Below are 16,200 nucleotides of genomic sequence, written 5' to 3'. Positions count from 1 at the left end.
GTCCCCACTGAGCTGTGTCAGTACAGAACACTCCTGTCTCTTGGTAAGGCCGAGGCCTCAGCGTGCCGCCATCTTCCTCTTCCGTCCCTCAGCTTGGGCGCATGCGCGACCCCACACACAGCCCGCCGCCATCTTCCCGCCCTCCTAGCGGCAGCCCGGCGCACGGCAGGCCATGAGGGCGGTGCGGGCGGCGGTGTGGAAGGCGCGCTGGGCGCTGCTGTACTCCATAGGCGGCTGGACCATGCTGGGCGGCATGCTGCACTACAGCTACTACCACAGCGGAACAGCCGAGGACGGCTGCGGGCACGGTACGGGACGGTAAGGCCCTCTAGGCCCGGGAGGGAGGCTGGGCTTGGCGAGGCGGGCATGCGCACTTGGAGGGGAAGACGGTGGGGGAGTGTGGTGTGTGAGGGCTGTGTTGGCCCGAGGAAAGGATGGCTCGTTTTAATGCCAAGTTCTTTGTTTTGTTTCTTTCGCTCGTTAGAGAACAAAAGCGATGATGAAGAGCGCTCCAGAAGTGTGGTGGTTACAAATGCACCCCTAGGGATCCAGGTGACCACGGTAACGACGTACCACAAGGAGCTGCCTCCTCTGACGCGGTTTCTCCGCCGTGTAACAGCCTATTTCACTGCCGGCAGCGGCCCGCCCCCTGCTGAGGGCTGAGCACTCGGGACATGGAGCCTTGTGCTGCAGAGCGGAGCCTGAGCGTGTGTCCATCGCCTGGTACCGCCCCGTTGGCTGGAGAGGTTCAGTTGCACTGTTGGAACAGCAGCTCCATGGCTGAAATTCCTCTGCACAACTCGCAGGCTTCTTGTCCGTTCACATCAATGCTGTTCTTTGCACACGTACTCATTAAATGTGAACTAGGTGCAGCGCAGTGTTGTGAGATGCTGGCGAGCTGCAGTGCTGCCCAGCTGCTTCAGCAGCTGTTTGGTGAAGGTTTCCCAGCACAGGGGCTGCTGTGCACAAGCTGCTCCCACAACAGATTGGGTCCAGAATAAAACGTTAAGGAATTATTAAGCGGGAAAGAATGCAGTTTAATCTTTGGGGTGTAAGAGTTGCTGTCATCCTTCAAAAGAAGCAGGCGGGGTGTACAGCTGTGTCCCCTGATGTTCAGCTACCTTAGTACCCCCCTTTACCTCTTCTTTCTGTAGTTGCTCTTAGAGCTGCTGTTGCTTTATAGGATCTTAATACGTGCTGCCTCCCCTTGTAGAGTGCTGTCTCCCTGCAGTGGCTGTAACCTTCCTTTCTATACAGTTTCCCCCAGTCCTTGTGGGCATATTTCCTTCCTTCAGGGGCTTCTACCACTTCCTATAGGCACTGCATCCCTTCAGAAGGAAGCTCTAGTTTCCATGGTGCCAATGGACGCCTCATTCCTGTAGAATAGAATGGTACGGGTGTGCTGGTACCTCCAGTTGTGCTTTCTGTAGGTACTGATGAAAATATAAGGAAAGAATGTGAGAGGATCCCCTCCGTACCCATCCATGTAGGCGTTCCGTCCCCACACAGCCCCGTTCCCACAGGTGCCCCTCACAGGGGCTGCCTCTCTATGCCCCGCCCGTATTGCACTGCGATGGTTCCTCCACCCGCCAGGGGACGCTGTGAGCGGCGCGGCCCAACAGGGGGCGGCCGCTGTTGCCCGGCGCCGCCACCTCCCCGCGCCGGGCCTGCGCCTTGCCGCCATGAAGGCCATCGTGCAGCGGGTGGCTCAGGCCAGTGTCACAGGTCAGTGCGCGGCACCGGGACGGACAGCGGAGCCGGAGGGGCGGGGGGGACAGGAGGCGGGGGCGGGCGGAGCGTTGTTGAAGCGTTGCCCCGCCCGCATCCTTACCCCCGCCCCGCGGCCGGGCCCCCCTCCCTCTCTCCTCTCAGCGCGGTCCCTCAGCGCTTCGCTTTCAGACATCAGCAGGGGGATTGAGTGCCCGTTCAGCAAGTTTGTGGATGATGCCAACGCGTGTGGTGTGGTTGACATGCCCAAGAAAAAAGATGCCATCCAGAGGCTCCATGGATGGGACACATGGGCTCCAGCAGTGGGCCTGGGTGAACCTCGTGAGGCTTAACAGATTCAGGTGCAAGGTCTTGCAGCTGGGTCATGGCAGCTCTGGTGATCAGTATAAGATGGGGGTGTATGTAAGGAACACAGCCCTGCTGAAAAGGACCTGGGGGCACAGGTGGATGGCAAGCTGTACAGGAGCCAGCAATGTGTCCTTACAGCCTAGGAGGCCAACCATATCCTGGGCTGCATCAAAAGAAGTGTAGCCGGCAGGGCAAGGGAGGTGATTCCACTCCTCTGTGCTGGTGAGACCTCACCTGGAGCACTGCATCCAGATGTGGAGTCATCAGTACAGGAGAGAAGTGGACCCGTTGGAGCACATCCAGAGGAGGGCCACAAAAATGATCCGAGAAGTGAAACACCTCTACTACAAGGATGGGCTGGGAGAGCTGGGGCTGTTCAGCCTGGAGGAGGCTCCAAGGAGACCTGAGTGTAGCCTTTCAATATCCAGAGGAGGGCTGTGAGAAAGAAGGGAATAGAGAGTAGGATCTGTTGTGACAGAACAAGAGGAAATGGTTTCAAACTAAAAGAGGGCAGATGTAAGTTTGATATAAGTTCAATATAAGTTCTATGATTCTGTGATAAGGAAGTTTTACTAGAAAGAGTGGTGGGGCATTGCACAGGTTGCCCAGAGAGGTAGTGGATGCCTCATTGTTGGAGACATTCAGGGTCAGGCTGGACGGGCTCTGATCTATGATTTCATCTTACTTTTTTCCCCCCCTTTCCCAGTGGGTGGTGAACAGATAAGCTCAATAGGACGAGGCCTGTGTGTGCTGCTGGGCATTTCTTTAGAAGATACGCAAAGAGAGCTGGAGCACATGTAAGTCATATATTTCCTTTTACATTCTCTTGTTTTGCTTGCGCATTTTTGATTCAGTGATACCTATTCTGTAGCTAAGGAAACAAGGCACTCAGACTCCTTTTGAGTTTGCGTGTGAGAAGTTGTATTCTTCCAAAAGCCTGGATAATCTCATCAGTTACTTTTCTGTAAAGATTAACTCATTTTTGGCAGTTCAGAGATATGTCATCCCTTCTACGGCCACAAAGCATTGCAAGTCAGCCGCCAGACACGTGCAGAGGAGAGCTCTCCAGGCAGTTATTCTATTCATTCAAGGGCTGATCTCAATTCTTAAGAAGGCAAATAAGAAACAGGTAATAGAGATATAGACCTATCACAAAGGAGGAAAAGCTCCTTCAAGCAGTGAAGAGACAAGAATGTAAATGAGGGTGAAACACCTAATGGATGTGGAAGAGAAAGTAGAGAGTGAGGGTGTGAACTAAAGGTCTGTAGGGATCTCACATGTGAAACTTGTATAAAATGGTAGCAAACCTTTGAAGGCACTTGTACTAAGATGTTCTCCCATGGCTTTTCTTACTGTTTGCTTCTTCAGCACGTAATGTTTGCTCTGTTGTTGTTTCTCGTTACTACTTTGTCACATGAAAGATGTTTCTGAATATTCCAAGGCTGTGATTAGTAACAACTACGCTCACAGCACTGGGATGTTTGGATAGCTGACACAGATGAGGTGGGAAGCTGATATCTGACAACAGCAAATAAGAAGTTAGCTTAATCAGTTTTACTGCACCATCTTTATGACACTCTGTAACGTGCAGTTGTTCTGTCCTGATCTTGTGCTCTATGAAAAGATGAAGAACAACCAACAGCTTTCTTAAGTTATGGCTCTGCTTAATGTGAGGAGATCTCTGTCATTTAGATAGGAAGGGATGAGGGAAATCTGTTATGTGGTGGCAGAATGAATGTGTGTCTGCCATCCCTTTATCCAGGTATTACCTGCTCCTGTTGATCCTTAATGGGACAACTGAAAAACTTCAGGAATCCTTTTCTTCTCCCAGGGTTCGAAAGATCTTAAACTTGCGAGTGTTTGAAGATGAAAGTGGGAAGCACTGGTCCAAAAGTGTGATGGATAAACAGTATGAAGTGTTGTGTGTGAGCCAGTTTACTCTGCAATGCATCCTTAAAGGAAACAAACCTGACTACCACATGGCAATGCCCACAGAGCAGGCGGAGAGTTTTTATAACAGCTTCCTAGAGCAGCTAAGAAAAGCCTACAAACCAGAGCTTATTAAAGGTAAGGGCAAAAGGTTGGTAAGGTCCTTGGTGTGACCAGTGGACTTTGTGTCTGTGTGCTTTTCTGTGATACTTTGTTTTGTGCGTTTCTGTCTGTGCTGCAGAGGAGCTGCCTGTATGCAGCAATAAGTGAGGGGATGTTAGATGGTCCATCTGGCCTTCCTCTAGCCACACCATTTCCTGGCATTCCTCTGTAGTGCCTTGACATTTAGATATTCTTATGCTGTCAGCAATTGTTCAACAGGAATGATGATGTAACCCAGAGAGGCTGTGGTTATGAGAATAAGCTGTGATGTCAGGTTTGCTCACAGGCTGGATATCTTTATGCTAGAGTAACCCTGAACATTTATTTCTTCTGAGACTTAGGTGGTTAGTCAGGCTCGAAGGCATCACCGCTGTTTGATGAACAGTGCATCTCAATCTGGCACTGTATTTTTACATTTTGGTTACTGATAATGATGATAGTGGGAGGTGTAATGTGGTACTTGAAAACAGCATTTGATTTAGACTATCTTATGCCATTTATGCAACAGTTTTCACCAGAAAATGCCTGGCTTCCTTTTGCTTTTGTTCTCTATCCACTCTTAATCTTTTTCTGCTTCATTTCTTGGCCATTTGCAAATTTAAACTTGAATTTTTAGTGCAGTTGTCTGAAAAACAAGAATCTAGAAGTGTGTGTGTGTTGGTTTAAATGGATTATTAACAGACTTTAGTGGAAAAGTTGAGAGGGAGAGGCGGAAAACTAGCTGGAGAAAGCTTTGGATATTCAGCTTCGCTTTTGACTGTTGATGAAAGCTAATTATCCCAGGTACCCACCCTTATCATGCAGTGCTTTCCAATGAGGCACTGTGAAATGCACACATCATATGCTTGTCTGGTGTCAACCTTCCAATGGCTTGATATATTACTCCAGTCAACGTTTGTTGGTGATAAGGAATGCATTTCTTATACCCCTTCCATGCAGCTGTTTTGGTCCACAACATAAAACTTATGTTCTGAATTCATTAGACCAAATGCTGTTTGAATTCTTAACTTTCCTGAGAATTCAATGGGAATAAGATTTGCTCTGCTAAGATCTGATCAATTTGGATGTTTATGTCCAGGTAAAGTAAAAAGCAAGCATAGGATTGCTTCTTTCACCAAAAAGAGGTCAATAAAAATGGATATATTTCTATATATCTACATCCTTATGCTTGAGATTTGGAAAATGCTCTGTTTCTGATCTGCTCTCAAACATTTTGTATTTTGACAGCAGCTTTTTAATCTTCTTTTTTTGATGAATAACATGCCAAAGGCCCGGGAACCTTTTCCTCAGCTGCAGGGCTATTACCAGCAATCTCTTCTGTGGTGCTCCAGTGTTTGGCTTTGCCAAAGCTTGTCTCTCTGGGTCTCAGTGGCTCGTGGCACGCAGCCTTTGGAAAAGCAGTTGAGTAGTAGATCTGTTAGGATATGGCCCAAACAAGCCTTCTTCCTTCTTAACTTTTAAGTAAATACCAGACTTGCAGGACACGGTTGGGTCTGGGACATCTCCCCATGTTACCAAATTCTGACAAATCCTATGTTGCAGACAGGAACACAGGAGTTACTCTGTCAGATTGGGATCAACCTGCAAGCCAGTGTTCCCTGTTCTAGAGTATCAGTGTGAAGTGTTTCAAAAGATTTCTTTCTTTTTTCAGTCCTTTGCCCATGTATAAGATTTCTGCAAACCATCAGCCTGGTTAGCTGGACTAGAGCCCTAGCTTAGCTGCTACGTCCTTTACTTTTAGCTCCTACCTGAGACAGCTAAACCATGAGCACCATGATTATCTGTAGTCTAGATCTGTTTTGTGGACATCTTTGTACTTAGCTGTGCATTTGTTGTCACTGAATCAGAGCACAGAGCTAAATGGGTGTAGACTTATTTTTTTAATGGCTTTTTGCAGTTTATTTATTGGCTGTTATTTCCTCTGTCTTTTCCTTTCCTCCAGTATGTGTTATTCTTTCACCAGTTCCGTTTCTTCCCTTTTCAGATGGCAAGTTTGGCGCCTACATGCAGGTACACATCCAGAATGATGGTCCTGTAACAATAGAGCTGGAGTCCCCAGCTGCTGCTGTTGATCCTAAACAGGTAAGCAACCAGAGAGACAGTGTGCAAGAAATGGACGTCCAGGTTATGCCTTCACTGCAGAGGTGTACATTTGCCTTTATGTGGCACAGGTGTGTGAGAGTGCTGCATCATCACAGGGAAGCATCCTGTTATGAAGTGGTACAGCTTCCCTTAGGCACGAGGATTTTATGCTTTCCATGCAGCCTCTGAAAAGTAAAATAATTGCATAGTTGCCAAGGTATCTTGGTTTGGAATTGGTTCTCTTTTACCTTCAAATTCTGTTCTGCATCCTTTTGCAATGTTTTACCCAGAGGAGGAACTCATCTGTCCCCTGTCTGTAACCTCACGGCTTAGAACAAAGTGTTATCAGCCCAAGCTGTACATAATTAGCAGCAGCAGCAGCAGCTCTGCGTGTGGATTAACGGCTGCTTGTAGATGTAAGCACTCATCCCCTCTCAAAGGAATTGAGCTGCTGCTGATTTGCCCAGGAAAAAGTGTGTAAAAAGCTGGAGGGCACTGAAGAAAGCTCCACTTTGAGCTCAGGAGCTGTCAATCTAATGTAAATGTTCATCTCTATTAACACTATCATTCTGTGCTTTGGGTAATTCATTCTGAACAGAGCAACGTCCACGTAGTTTGAAACTGCAAGGGCCAGCAGCTTCTGAACAACTGATGTTGGTCGGTGTTTTTTAGATAAAAGGGTCAGCATGTGCATGCAAGCCTCCTTTCAGGTGTCTATAGAGATGAGATCTACCTTCAGGCTCCTCTTCTTGCTCTGAAAAGCAGAGGGAAGTCAGGCTGAGGGAGGTGGTCATGTTGGTGCATGGTAATTCACCATCTTCTCCAAATGTCTGAAAATCCAAGCCTTGCTGGGTTGGTTGGTTGTTTCTTGTTTCTCGCTATTGTTTTTCCTTTTCTGTTTTGCTGATCTACGCGTACATGTTATGAATTGAGATACAAGTTTGCTGCAAATGCTCATTGACAATTTTTTAGAAATACTGTCTTCTGAAATTAAATTATTCCAGCAAGTGTTTCCTCACTGTCCTTGCTTTGTGAGTAGCTGGCAAAGCTTGAGAAGCAGCAACAAAGAAAAGAGAAGACCAGAACCAAGGTACCCTCTGAATCAAGTAGAGAAAGAAATGCCCCCCGTAGCAAAGATGACCCCAGTGCAAGCAGTGGAGCAGAAGGAGATGTGTCTTCAGAAAGAGAGCCGTAGCTCATCCAAAGCAGGCCTCAGGTATGGCTTTTTTGTTGCTTTTTCATTCCTTGAAGTCATGTCCTCCCATTTGGCAGTCTTAAACCCTGGGTGCTTTACAGAAGCAGTACCTGGATTCTGCTGAGAGCTGCATTAGAAGTCTTGAAAGGTTGAATTCCAACAATGTTACTGGTGGGCAGCCTCCTTTTTGATCTGCATTTGGCATGCCAGAATGGAGACGTGGGTGTAAACCACTTCCCAGCTGTGTGCTGGGCTGGAAGTCTGCATCCGGAGTCTGGCCCAGCCATGGCTGTTTTCAGGCTGAGACTGGAGTTCTAAAATGTTGGTCTTACAGCACAGCACTGACTTAACTTAGCATCCCGCTTTGTATTCTGTGGAGCTAAGATGCATGATTTCTATTGTCTTTACCTAGCAGCCTGGTCACTGCAGGACAACCCCCATTACTTGTAGTACCCTAATAAATAAATCATCTCCAGTAATGGAAGTGGAAAAAACTTCTGGAAACTGGAGATAGGACAGAACTGGAAGCTGCAGCTTTCCTTTGTTTAATTATTTTTATTTTCATAAAATAAATGTGCTGTGTTGCTGGTTTTGAGCTTCCAAGAAGCCAGGAAAGCATTATTTCCCTCATCTGCACAATGGAGCCCTCGTTTGGCAGTTTAATTAGGAACAGCACTGTGAAGTTTAGATCTAGCCTTTCCCTCCTTTTCCTATCCCTAGGGTGCAGTCCAGTATATATGATTTATGCTCTGAAATATCACACGTGGCTCAGATCTTTCCACTCCCTCCTTCTCAAATTTCCCAAGTGGTGAGGGAAATCCCAAGACATTGAGGACTAATGACTACTTTATAGAAGTTCGTGTTATTACCTGTATGATAGTAATGTCTCTGTTTGTTTGCCTTCCGCAGTTTCTCATACAAAAGCTGCATTGGATCCTTGAAGAGAGACCTAACAGACATTCACCTCAGCAAAGCTCTTTGAGGACTTTGGATAAAAACGGAAAAGCAGAGCTAAGACAATAGAAACTTACATCATTCTGTATTGAAACAACCAAAGCAATGCTATCAGATTCAGTTGTTAATGTGTAGTACCGGTAGTAAAAGGGACTTGTAACATTTCTGTGTATGTGTTTTCACATGGCTGCCGAATAAAGGATAGCCATAGGCAGGTTGTAGCAGAACATTCACTCTGGGTACATAAGCTACATTTCAAAAATAAATCAGGGGTTTTCCTTAAACTTACACTTGAATTCTAAAAACCATTCGAGCAAGCTTGTACTTTGATCCTCACTCTGTGATGTCACGTGCTACCTGTTTCCATGTCAGCATGAAGGTCTGTGTGTATTTGGGCATATTGTTCAGCTGCTGTGTAACACTGAGTTAGGCAGGCTAGTCTTTCTGCATGGCTTAAGTTATTAAAAGGAAAGATCAGATGCTAGTTGTTTGTCATGCAGAACACAGCTGTCTTGTACACTTTTTTAAAAACAGAGGAGACTTTATTAAACAAATGATACTAACTGAGTGCCTGTTTGTATGTTGCATTCCTTAAGATATAGCAACGAGTGACATGAGTGACACAGAGCAAAAGTAACACCTATTAATGCAACTCATTCACCCGTCGTTTGGAAGCTTGGAAGTCAGGTTGCTGCCCTGAAATGTTTGCTCTTTACAACATGGTAAGTCCTTTAGATCCTTCATGGGGATCATCAAAATCCCTCAGCAGCTGCTCCATATGCTGCATTGTGCAACTGTTCTCATTTATATCAAGTTAATCAGGGGCAGAACAACTTTTGGAAGCTTTATTCTTCTACCTCACTTGTTCTATCAGTGTTAGAGCTCAGTGAAAACTAAAAATGATGGCTCTCAATGTATTTGAGTGCATTTCTTTCTCCTCTATATGCCAAGCCTTCAGTAACAGTAATACTATTCCTATATTAGCTGCACAAAACATTCATGTTGACCCATCTAACAGCTAGTTTCCTCCAGAAGCAGTCACCTCCTTCTCCTCTGACCCTGGCACTCTCCTGGCCCATCATTGAGCCAATCCAGCTTGCTGGTGGGAGCAGACAGGAGGGGGGAGCCAAACAGGTAAGCTTGGCTGTTTTGTCTGACCACAATGGTCTTCCTTGTAGCTGCTCTACTAAACACAACCTGAGGTCTTGGACAACAAACCCTTGTTGCTTCATTGCCGTCCTAGAAGATACTGCAGGAACAGAGCCCAAAAGGGCCTCAGTGTTTGAAACGGGGAGGCAAGAGCAAGTTACTGCTGGATGTGCTGAGACCTCAGTACTTAACAGCACAGTACACAAGACATTATTGAACACTGGTTGCTGAAAACTCTAGGAACAGTAGTGCATGGGTGGCACTGAAGTCTAGATTATTTTTTTTCTTGGTGGGAATGAATAACTTAATCTTTCATATTGGAAAATCAACACAATTTCTGTGCTGGAAAGACTGTTAAGCTAAGAGTTTTAAATTCACTGTTTTTCTTATATTAGTAGTAAAAAACATTGGGGGGTTGGACTCGATGATCTCTAGAGGTCCCTTCCAACCCCTACAATTCTGTGACATGATTTTGGTATCTATTTCAATGCCAGCAATGAAATAGGTTCCAGAGCACCAGGCTGCCCTATCTGCCTTCCCTTCAGTCAGCCTCCTCATCACTGGGCTTCTCATCAGAATCATCACTTTCATATTCCTCATCCTCATACTGGAAAGCACCCTCAGCTTCGGGGTCAGACTGACCCTCCTCTTGCTGTCCATTGGACTGACCAGACTGAGAGCTGGGTCTTGACCTATCCTCTTCTTCCTCATTCTCTTCCTCCAGGGAATGGCCAAGCAGAAGGCCTGCCTTTGCTTCTTCCTCCTCCTTTTCTTCTTTCTGCTCCTCTTCTTCACAGTGCTGGTTGGAGGTGGGGCTGGATCTGGCCTCCTCTTCACAGTGAGGCTGCTGAACCTGAGGGCTGGCTGGTGTCTCTTCCTCTTCCTCCCCCTCAGCAGATTCACCATCCCAGCTGGGAGTTCTGATGCCTTTTATCTTCTCTTCCTCAAAGGATTGCTCAGACTGGGGACTGATGCTGGCTGTTTCCTCAAAGAATTCCCTTCCTTTCACTTGATCCTTGCTGACTCTGTAAAAACAATTTGTATGGGATTTTTATTCTCAGACAGAATGCTTTCCAGGAGGTTTTAAAAGACTTACACACTCAGGTAACTTAGGGCCAATCCTGGCACCCTTGGCTGGGGTAGAACTGGGAAAGAGGGAAGGCTGGACTCTGCTTTTACGCTAGAAAGTAACAGTACTGCTTATATATTTGGCTTTTCCATTTCCTTTCTGTCATAACAGCAAATGGATATTGAGAAGCCTTAAATAAGGCTTATTTTAAAAAAACAGAAATAAAAGTGAAGGTGATGCAGAATGAAATGACTTCTCAGCAGCCTTCCAGAAATCACGGTTAAAGAACCAGACTGAAAATATTACCCTGAATTGTTCTTTGAAGTGCATGGTGTATAACATACCCAGAGCCCTTCTCTGACTCAGGAAACAATTCAGGCAAAACAACCACACACGCTGCAATATTTACTTGGAAGTACTGCAAATGATTTTCTCAGCATTAAAAATGGCTCTCATTACTACTCGGTACACAGCAGCAAAACCAAAACCCTTCTGCGATCTCTACCTTTCTTTGGCATCAAAATCTTCAGCACTGCAGTACTCTTGCAATTTAGTTGTTTGTCCTTTCTTGGAAACCAAGTCTGGGCACACCCCCAGAGCTCTCAGTCTGTTAGAATAATATTTTTCTGCAGCTATTCTGGCATTATTCTGTAGGAAAAACACAAGGGTGAAGTATGAGCTAAATGCCCGTCTTCAGATACTTTTGCTTATATTAATACTGTTTCATTATTTGCACGTGAGAAGTTAAGTTCGATTATTCACCGCATTTAAGAATGGCAAAACTACTTGAGAACTTTATAGCAGATCTTCCTCCCTTTTCTGTACTGGTTCAAATGCAATTTGCTCCCTACATCCGCCGGGTAACAAAGCGCTGTAAATACTGTGTAATGCTATTGAGGGAGCGGGGAGAAGGTACAGACCTGAAACATCAGCTGTGTTCTTCCTAGGGCTGCTTCTCTCTGGGGGAGCTGCTGCTCTGAAACATGACATTGCTTTACTCTCTCACAGTGCTGTTTGATGTGCTGTGCAAATCTGAATCTCTCTGTCAAGCTGTGTAAGCTCTGCTCCTCCAAGTGACAGCTGGGTGAGGAGGCCTTGTCCCCCAGCCTTCATGCATGCTCTGCCCTGCAGCACTGCTGGGCCAGGAAACCCACCTGGGAGGGATGAGAGAACTGGGAGGAATGGGCTGTCTATGCCTTGCTGCCTCTCTATTCCAAAAGCAGTCGGGGACTGTGCTACCAATGCTTTGTTTTACTGAGACAGAGGGGTGAAAATTCTGCATCTCAGCTTTACAGTAGACATGGGGAATGCTTGAGATCTCCTAGTATTTCTCCCAGATTAAACCTCTCATCTTTTGCTGTAAATGTGTTCGACTCAGTGCTGTGTGTGTTATAACTGAACCACTGGATGTCTTTAAAACATCTCATTTCCCTGCGCAAACGCACCATGAATGCTTGGTCACAGAAAAGTGATTTGTAGGGAGATGGAGCAGTAGAAATTAAAATGGACAAAAACTTGTCTAAATAACTTCATGTAACTTCTAACAGTGTTTGACTAAAAGTTCCCTACACACTTAACTGGAGATGAGTCTAAGAAACAGACAAACAAGGCAACCTGTGTTACTCTTTCCAAGAGCAATGGCCTTTGCTTTACTCTTTCTTCCATCTCTTGCAACTCTTGCAAATACTCCTGCATTCTCTGCTTGGCGGAGTTCCTAAAGGAAACACGGTGCAACAGAAGTCAATTGTCTGTAACACAAGAAGTACTTCCTTCCAATTGCTCCATGACAAGCATGGTCCTAGTTAAAAAAGCATAAGATTTTACTGTCTTACAGTGGAATTAGGTTTACCTCCTCAACTTCATGGAATGATAAAATGATTTGGAAGGGGCCTTAAAGCCCACCCAGCCCCAACCCCCAGCTGTGGGCAGGGCTGCCCCCACCAGCTCAGGCTGCCCAGGGTCCATCCAACCTGGCCTTGAGCACCTCCAGCGATGGGGCACCACAGCTTCTCTGGGCAACTGTGCCAGGGCCTCACTGCCAGAACATCCTTGTTTGGAATACCAGTGGACAAAACTATTTCTGAAGTAGTGTCCTTGGATAAGCAGCGAGAAGTCCTGCCCAGTGAGGCTAATGGGGCCTGCCTGAGTTTAGTTTCTTATAATAGATTCTTCTGCCTTCCCCACCTCTTTCCATATTGTCTCTGAGTTTCTGCAGAGAGGCTCAGGATTCAGGGGATGCAATGAAATACCTGAACGCCTTTAGTTTGGATTTAGAGGTCTGAGCGAGGCTCTGATGGGGGTCGTTGGCCTCAGCCCGAGTCGTGACAATTTTCTGCAGTTTCTTTGTTCTTTGTTTCTGCTTTGTCCTGTTCCTTTTCTGTTGTTCTTCCAGCCTTCTCTTTTCCTCATGCAAATTCCTGGGTGGAGAAACAAACTAAGGCTGAATTTTTTTGAAATCAGGCACGAGACTTCAAAGGAAGCTTCGGCAAAGGAAATTTGAAATACTAAAAAAGAAATGGAGGAGGGGGGGAGGGGGGATGAAAAAGGGCTTGGTATAAATGGGTATGTGCCACTGTAAGGGATTAGAGCGTATCCTGACAAACTGAGGCCGTTCTTCCCTTTCCTATTGACACGTGCAGGAATGTGCATTACTGCTTCTAGGAAAACCCAGTATTAGTAAAGCCCCGTGTTTAGTGTAAGGACTTGACAATGGTGTACAACTGAACATATTAAGTCCCATATTCACTGCATGAAATAATTAATTGCATCTGTAGAGGTACAAAAGAATTCTCTCTAGGTATTTAAGGGCACAGAGCATCGCTGCAGCAGTCAGTCACCTTAGGGCCTGCAGCCTTCGTTGTGAGGACCATGTGACTCTTGGCGACCTGGATTCTCCAGATCCTGAGAGAGGTGAGTTGGCGCTCGACTGTCTGGTTTGGGGTCTGCGCCTTGGAGAGGCGTACGGCCAGCGTGTTTCTTTCAGTCTTTCTTCATCCTCTTGAATGTCTCTCAAGACCTTCCCCTTGTTTGAGGGAATGTACGGAGTGCGGAGATGGAACGGCTCGCACACCGTGAGGTGTTTCACCTGCTGCTGCTGCCGGAGCCGTTTCTGAAACTTCTGGTGTAGCCGGTCAAAATCTGGAACGCTGTGTTGGACCTTGGGTTGGCGCTCCGTTTCCTTTGGTTCAGCACACTTGTGTTTCTTCTTGTTGGCATCCTTGGAAGCCAGCCTGCTGGTGGGCACAGATGCATTTCGCAGCAGCTCCTCAGCTCTCATTCTAATCCGGATTTCTCTGTAGAGCTCTTCCTCCTGTAGCTTGTCTCTAACAGACGGGCTATAAACGCACCTGGGAACTGGCTTTGCTTTGAATGGTTTTGTTTGCCTTTCAGGTGTAGAGAGGTCTCTCAATTGCATTTTTCTGATTTCATCCCTTTGCTTCTCTCTTTCAATGAACTTAAACGGCTTCTGAGAAGCCAAGAGCTTGAGTTTGCTCCTCTCCTTCACAGTCTTCCTGCGCTCCTCATTCCTTTGCACGATCTCACGGTAGAGGGGCAGGAAGACGGCAGCGGGCACTGGAGTGGCTCGGAACTTTTTCTGACACTCTGCTTCTTCCTCCAGCTGCTTCTTCAGTAGGTTATTTTCTATCTCAATCTGTGACTTGGATTTGACATTCTGTTCTTTTCTTCTGGCTTCTCTAATTGTCATCTGGAAAGGCTTGGGCACCGTGACTTTTGGTGACCATGCCTTCTGCTTCTGTCTTGTCCTGGCAGCCGGGGCTCTGGGCAGGCTGTGCTTCCTGGGGGGAAGGTAGTCATCCACCGAGAAGCCGTCCCACATCCTTGCAATCCTCTCCTTAGCAAATAACGATGATCCGGTTTCACTGCAGCTGTCTTCAGATGGCAGTTCTCTGTTGGACTCACCAGACACACCTGAGCCAAAGGGATCACTAATGCTGGAGTCAGAGAAGGATCTGGGCAGACTTAGAGGCTGATACGTGCTCTTCTCCCAGGTTGGCCTTTAAACAGAGGGGAAAAAGAGAAGTTGGTTTGAATCCATTCCAGCATTGATTTGAAGGCAGTAAACTGTTTTCAGTGCCCTCACTAGAGGGAGAAAGATGAAAAGCACTTGCAGGGTATATAGCAAACTGCTGATCACAGCCTGAACCTCTGATTGACCACCTGAGGCAAGCAATGAGTCAGCTGGGGGAGCACAGGTGAATGTAATTCAGCTGTGCTACCAGAAGGAGTTGAGCCTGGCTGCACCTCTCCCAGATCCCATTTAAGGGCTGACCACCACTAAGGCAGGATCTCTTTGTCTGGAGATTGTTCCTGTGTGGAGTTTACTGCAAACCTTCAACACTGGTGAGCGTTTCCCATCATCATAGATTATCTTTCTATCATGATATGAAACATCTGTTTAATCTCTGTTTACTTATTGACTGTATAACTGCACAGAGGGTGAGAGAGGGAAGGGAAAAGGGTAACAAGGCACTGTGCTTTATTAAATGCATTGCACAGATTCTGCTGTGGGCATACTTGTGAGTGTGACAGCCTGCTAGCAAAGTGAATAAGCATTGTAAGAACTGAAGCTGACCTCGCTGTAATTATCCCTTTACAGGAAAGGGGGAGAGCAGCAGTTCCCAGCCGCAGCACATACCTGCCCCATGTACTGCAGCCTGCAAAGGTCCTCCAAAGGTACCACAGAACTTACCTACAGCAGACATAGGAAGTTGCACTGTTAGTGTTGTTCCTCTCCAAAAGCTTCACTCCTTGTAGATACAGCTTGTTCCGATACATGCTTTCTAATTTAGCCATGGTCTCCATGTGGGCATTCTTCAGCTCCTCCAGCTTCAGGTAATATTCCTGGTTCGAGGTGCCCAGCTTGGAGAGCTCTGTCTGTGTGTCACAGCCTGTGCCCGGGGCGATGGGCTGCTCGCTGCCAGGGCCCGGCTCTGTGCCCAGCTCCCCCTAGGGATAGAGGAGGCATTTCTGTGTCAGGCTTTGTGGTTCAGAGGGAAGAGGAATGAGGTTTATAGCGCTGCTTCGTTTTATTGTCTCATGAATGAAATGCTACCGCTGAATTTCATACCTCTTACCTATGCACAGACTTTAACACACGCTGCATGGAACAGTCTTCCTGCAGTGCCTTATGGCTTGAGACTGCCGTTTATGGGAAGTTAAATAACGAAGTCTGTCCCTGTGAGCCCTTATCCTTGTATCGGGAAATAAGATCCAGAAGGATCTTTTGGAAGGGAAAAGTCCTTTTCTTGCTTAGAACACAGCTAGCTCTAAGTCAGCCTTCACCGGCACCTCCCCCGCCCGTTTCCATAGCCGCTGTAAAGCGAAGCCCTCCGCTGCTCCTCCTAAGCTCCTTACAGCTCTGCGGCCCATCTGCTCCGCGTCCCACCGAGCCCGGCCCGGCCCCGCCGCTCCCTCCGTTACCTGCGCGCTGTGCTGCGGATCCCGTGGGTGGCGGGCAGCGGGCGCCCGGCTGTGCGGCTGCAGGGGAGCACGGGGGCAGGCGGCGGGCGGCTCCGCGCTGTGCGGAGCCTCCATGGCTGCGTGCAGGGGCGGGGACGTGTCG

At 47.1% G+C, this 16,200-nt stretch overlaps 3 protein-coding genes and 1 long non-coding RNA gene across 8 annotated transcripts; 3 read left to right on the top strand and 1 right to left on the bottom strand.

The window, feature by feature from the left end:
• The first annotated feature begins 130 nt into the window (after positions 1-130).
• SMIM26 (small integral membrane protein 26) lies at positions 131-1,020 on the top strand. Its single transcript, XM_085542819.1, has 2 exons — positions 131-308; positions 485-1,020. Exons 1-2 carry the CDS (start codon positions 173-175, stop codon positions 661-663), a joined length of 315 nt encoding a protein of 104 aa, XP_085398945.1. The 5' UTR covers positions 131-172; the 3' UTR covers positions 664-1,020.
• A 656-nt stretch (positions 1,021-1,676) lies between these two features.
• DTD1 (D-aminoacyl-tRNA deacylase 1) lies at positions 1,677-8,965 on the top strand. Of its 4 annotated transcripts, none has more exons than XM_015857021.2 (6): positions 1,677-1,725; positions 2,783-2,873; positions 3,908-4,143; positions 6,152-6,249; positions 7,289-7,465; positions 8,354-8,965. In XM_015857021.2, the coding sequence occupies exons 1-5, from the start codon at positions 1,683-1,685 to the stop codon at positions 7,442-7,444; spliced, it is 624 nt and encodes a 207-aa protein (XP_015712507.1). In that variant the 5' UTR covers positions 1,677-1,682; the 3' UTR covers positions 7,445-7,465; positions 8,354-8,965. The 4 variants fall into 4 exon arrangements, with proteins under 4 accessions (XP_015712507.1, XP_085398941.1, XP_085398943.1 ...); XM_085542815.1 differs by having other exon boundaries at positions 7,254-7,465; XM_085542817.1 differs by lacking the exon at positions 1,677-1,725 and adding an exon at positions 1,843-2,069.
• FAM161A (FAM161 centrosomal protein A) lies at positions 8,467-16,198 on the bottom strand. 2 transcript variants are annotated; one of them, XM_015857015.3, is made up of 7 exons: positions 16,059-16,198; positions 15,328-15,584; positions 13,454-14,632; positions 12,866-13,033; positions 12,231-12,330; positions 11,122-11,264; positions 8,467-10,572 (listed from the first exon to the last, which is right to left on the bottom strand). In XM_015857015.3, exons 1-7 carry the CDS (start codon positions 16,170-16,172, stop codon positions 10,089-10,091), a joined length of 2,445 nt encoding a protein of 814 aa, XP_015712501.3. In that variant the 5' UTR covers positions 16,173-16,198; the 3' UTR covers positions 8,467-10,088. The 2 variants fall into 2 exon arrangements, with proteins under 2 accessions (XP_015712501.3, XP_085398931.1); XM_085542805.1 differs by lacking the exon at positions 8,467-10,572 and adding an exon at positions 11,537-11,592 and having other exon boundaries at positions 11,128-11,264.
• On the top strand, positions 8,981-15,361 carry LOC146761294 (uncharacterized). Its single transcript, XR_014944501.1, has 3 exons — positions 8,981-9,120; positions 9,431-9,532; positions 15,235-15,361. It is a non-coding gene; the product is annotated as an uncharacterized LOC146761294 (long non-coding RNA).
• Positions 16,199-16,200: the final 2 nt, after the last annotated feature.

This window comes from Coturnix japonica, chromosome 3, assembly GCF_054131305.1.
Source record: "Coturnix japonica strain WE chromosome 3, WE-NBRP24, whole genome shotgun sequence".
Classification (NCBI taxonomy): domain Eukaryota; kingdom Metazoa; phylum Chordata; class Aves; order Galliformes; family Phasianidae; genus Coturnix; species Coturnix japonica.
Note: the sequence above shows the minus strand (reverse complement) of the source record. Positions and strands in the feature narration are given on the sequence as shown.

Bases quoted from the DNA above. Each gene is read 5' to 3' on its own strand.
- DTD1 (XM_085542815.1), top strand. From the start codon at position 1,683: ATGAAGGCCATCGTGCAGCGGGTGGCTCAGGCCAGTGTCACAG. The intron at 2,874-3,907 runs GTAAGTCATATA...TTCTTCTCCCAG, and splicing joins CAAAGAGAGCTGGAGCACAT to GGTTCGAAAGATCTTAAACT. The intron at 7,466-8,353 runs GTATGGCTTTTT...TGCCTTCCGCAG, and splicing joins TCATCCAAAGCAGGCCTCAG to TTTCTCATACAAAAGCTGCA.
- SMIM26 (XM_085542819.1), top strand. From the start codon at position 173: ATGAGGGCGGTGCGGGCGGCGGTGTGGAAGGCGCGCTGGGCGCTGCTG. The intron at 309-484 runs GTACGGGACGGT...TTCGCTCGTTAG, and splicing joins CGAGGACGGCTGCGGGCACG to AGAACAAAAGCGATGATGAA.
- FAM161A (XM_015857015.3), bottom strand. From the start codon at position 16,172: ATGGAGGCTCCGCACAGCGCGGAGCCGCCCGCCGCCTGCCCCCGTGCT. The intron at 11,265-12,230 runs GTTGCCTTGTTT...TTTTTCCTACAG, and splicing joins TCTTGGAAAGAGTAACACAG to AATAATGCCAGAATAGCTGC. The intron at 10,573-11,121 runs GTAGAGATCGCA...TTGTTTTTACAG, and splicing joins GATTTTGATGCCAAAGAAAG to AGTCAGCAAGGATCAAGTGA.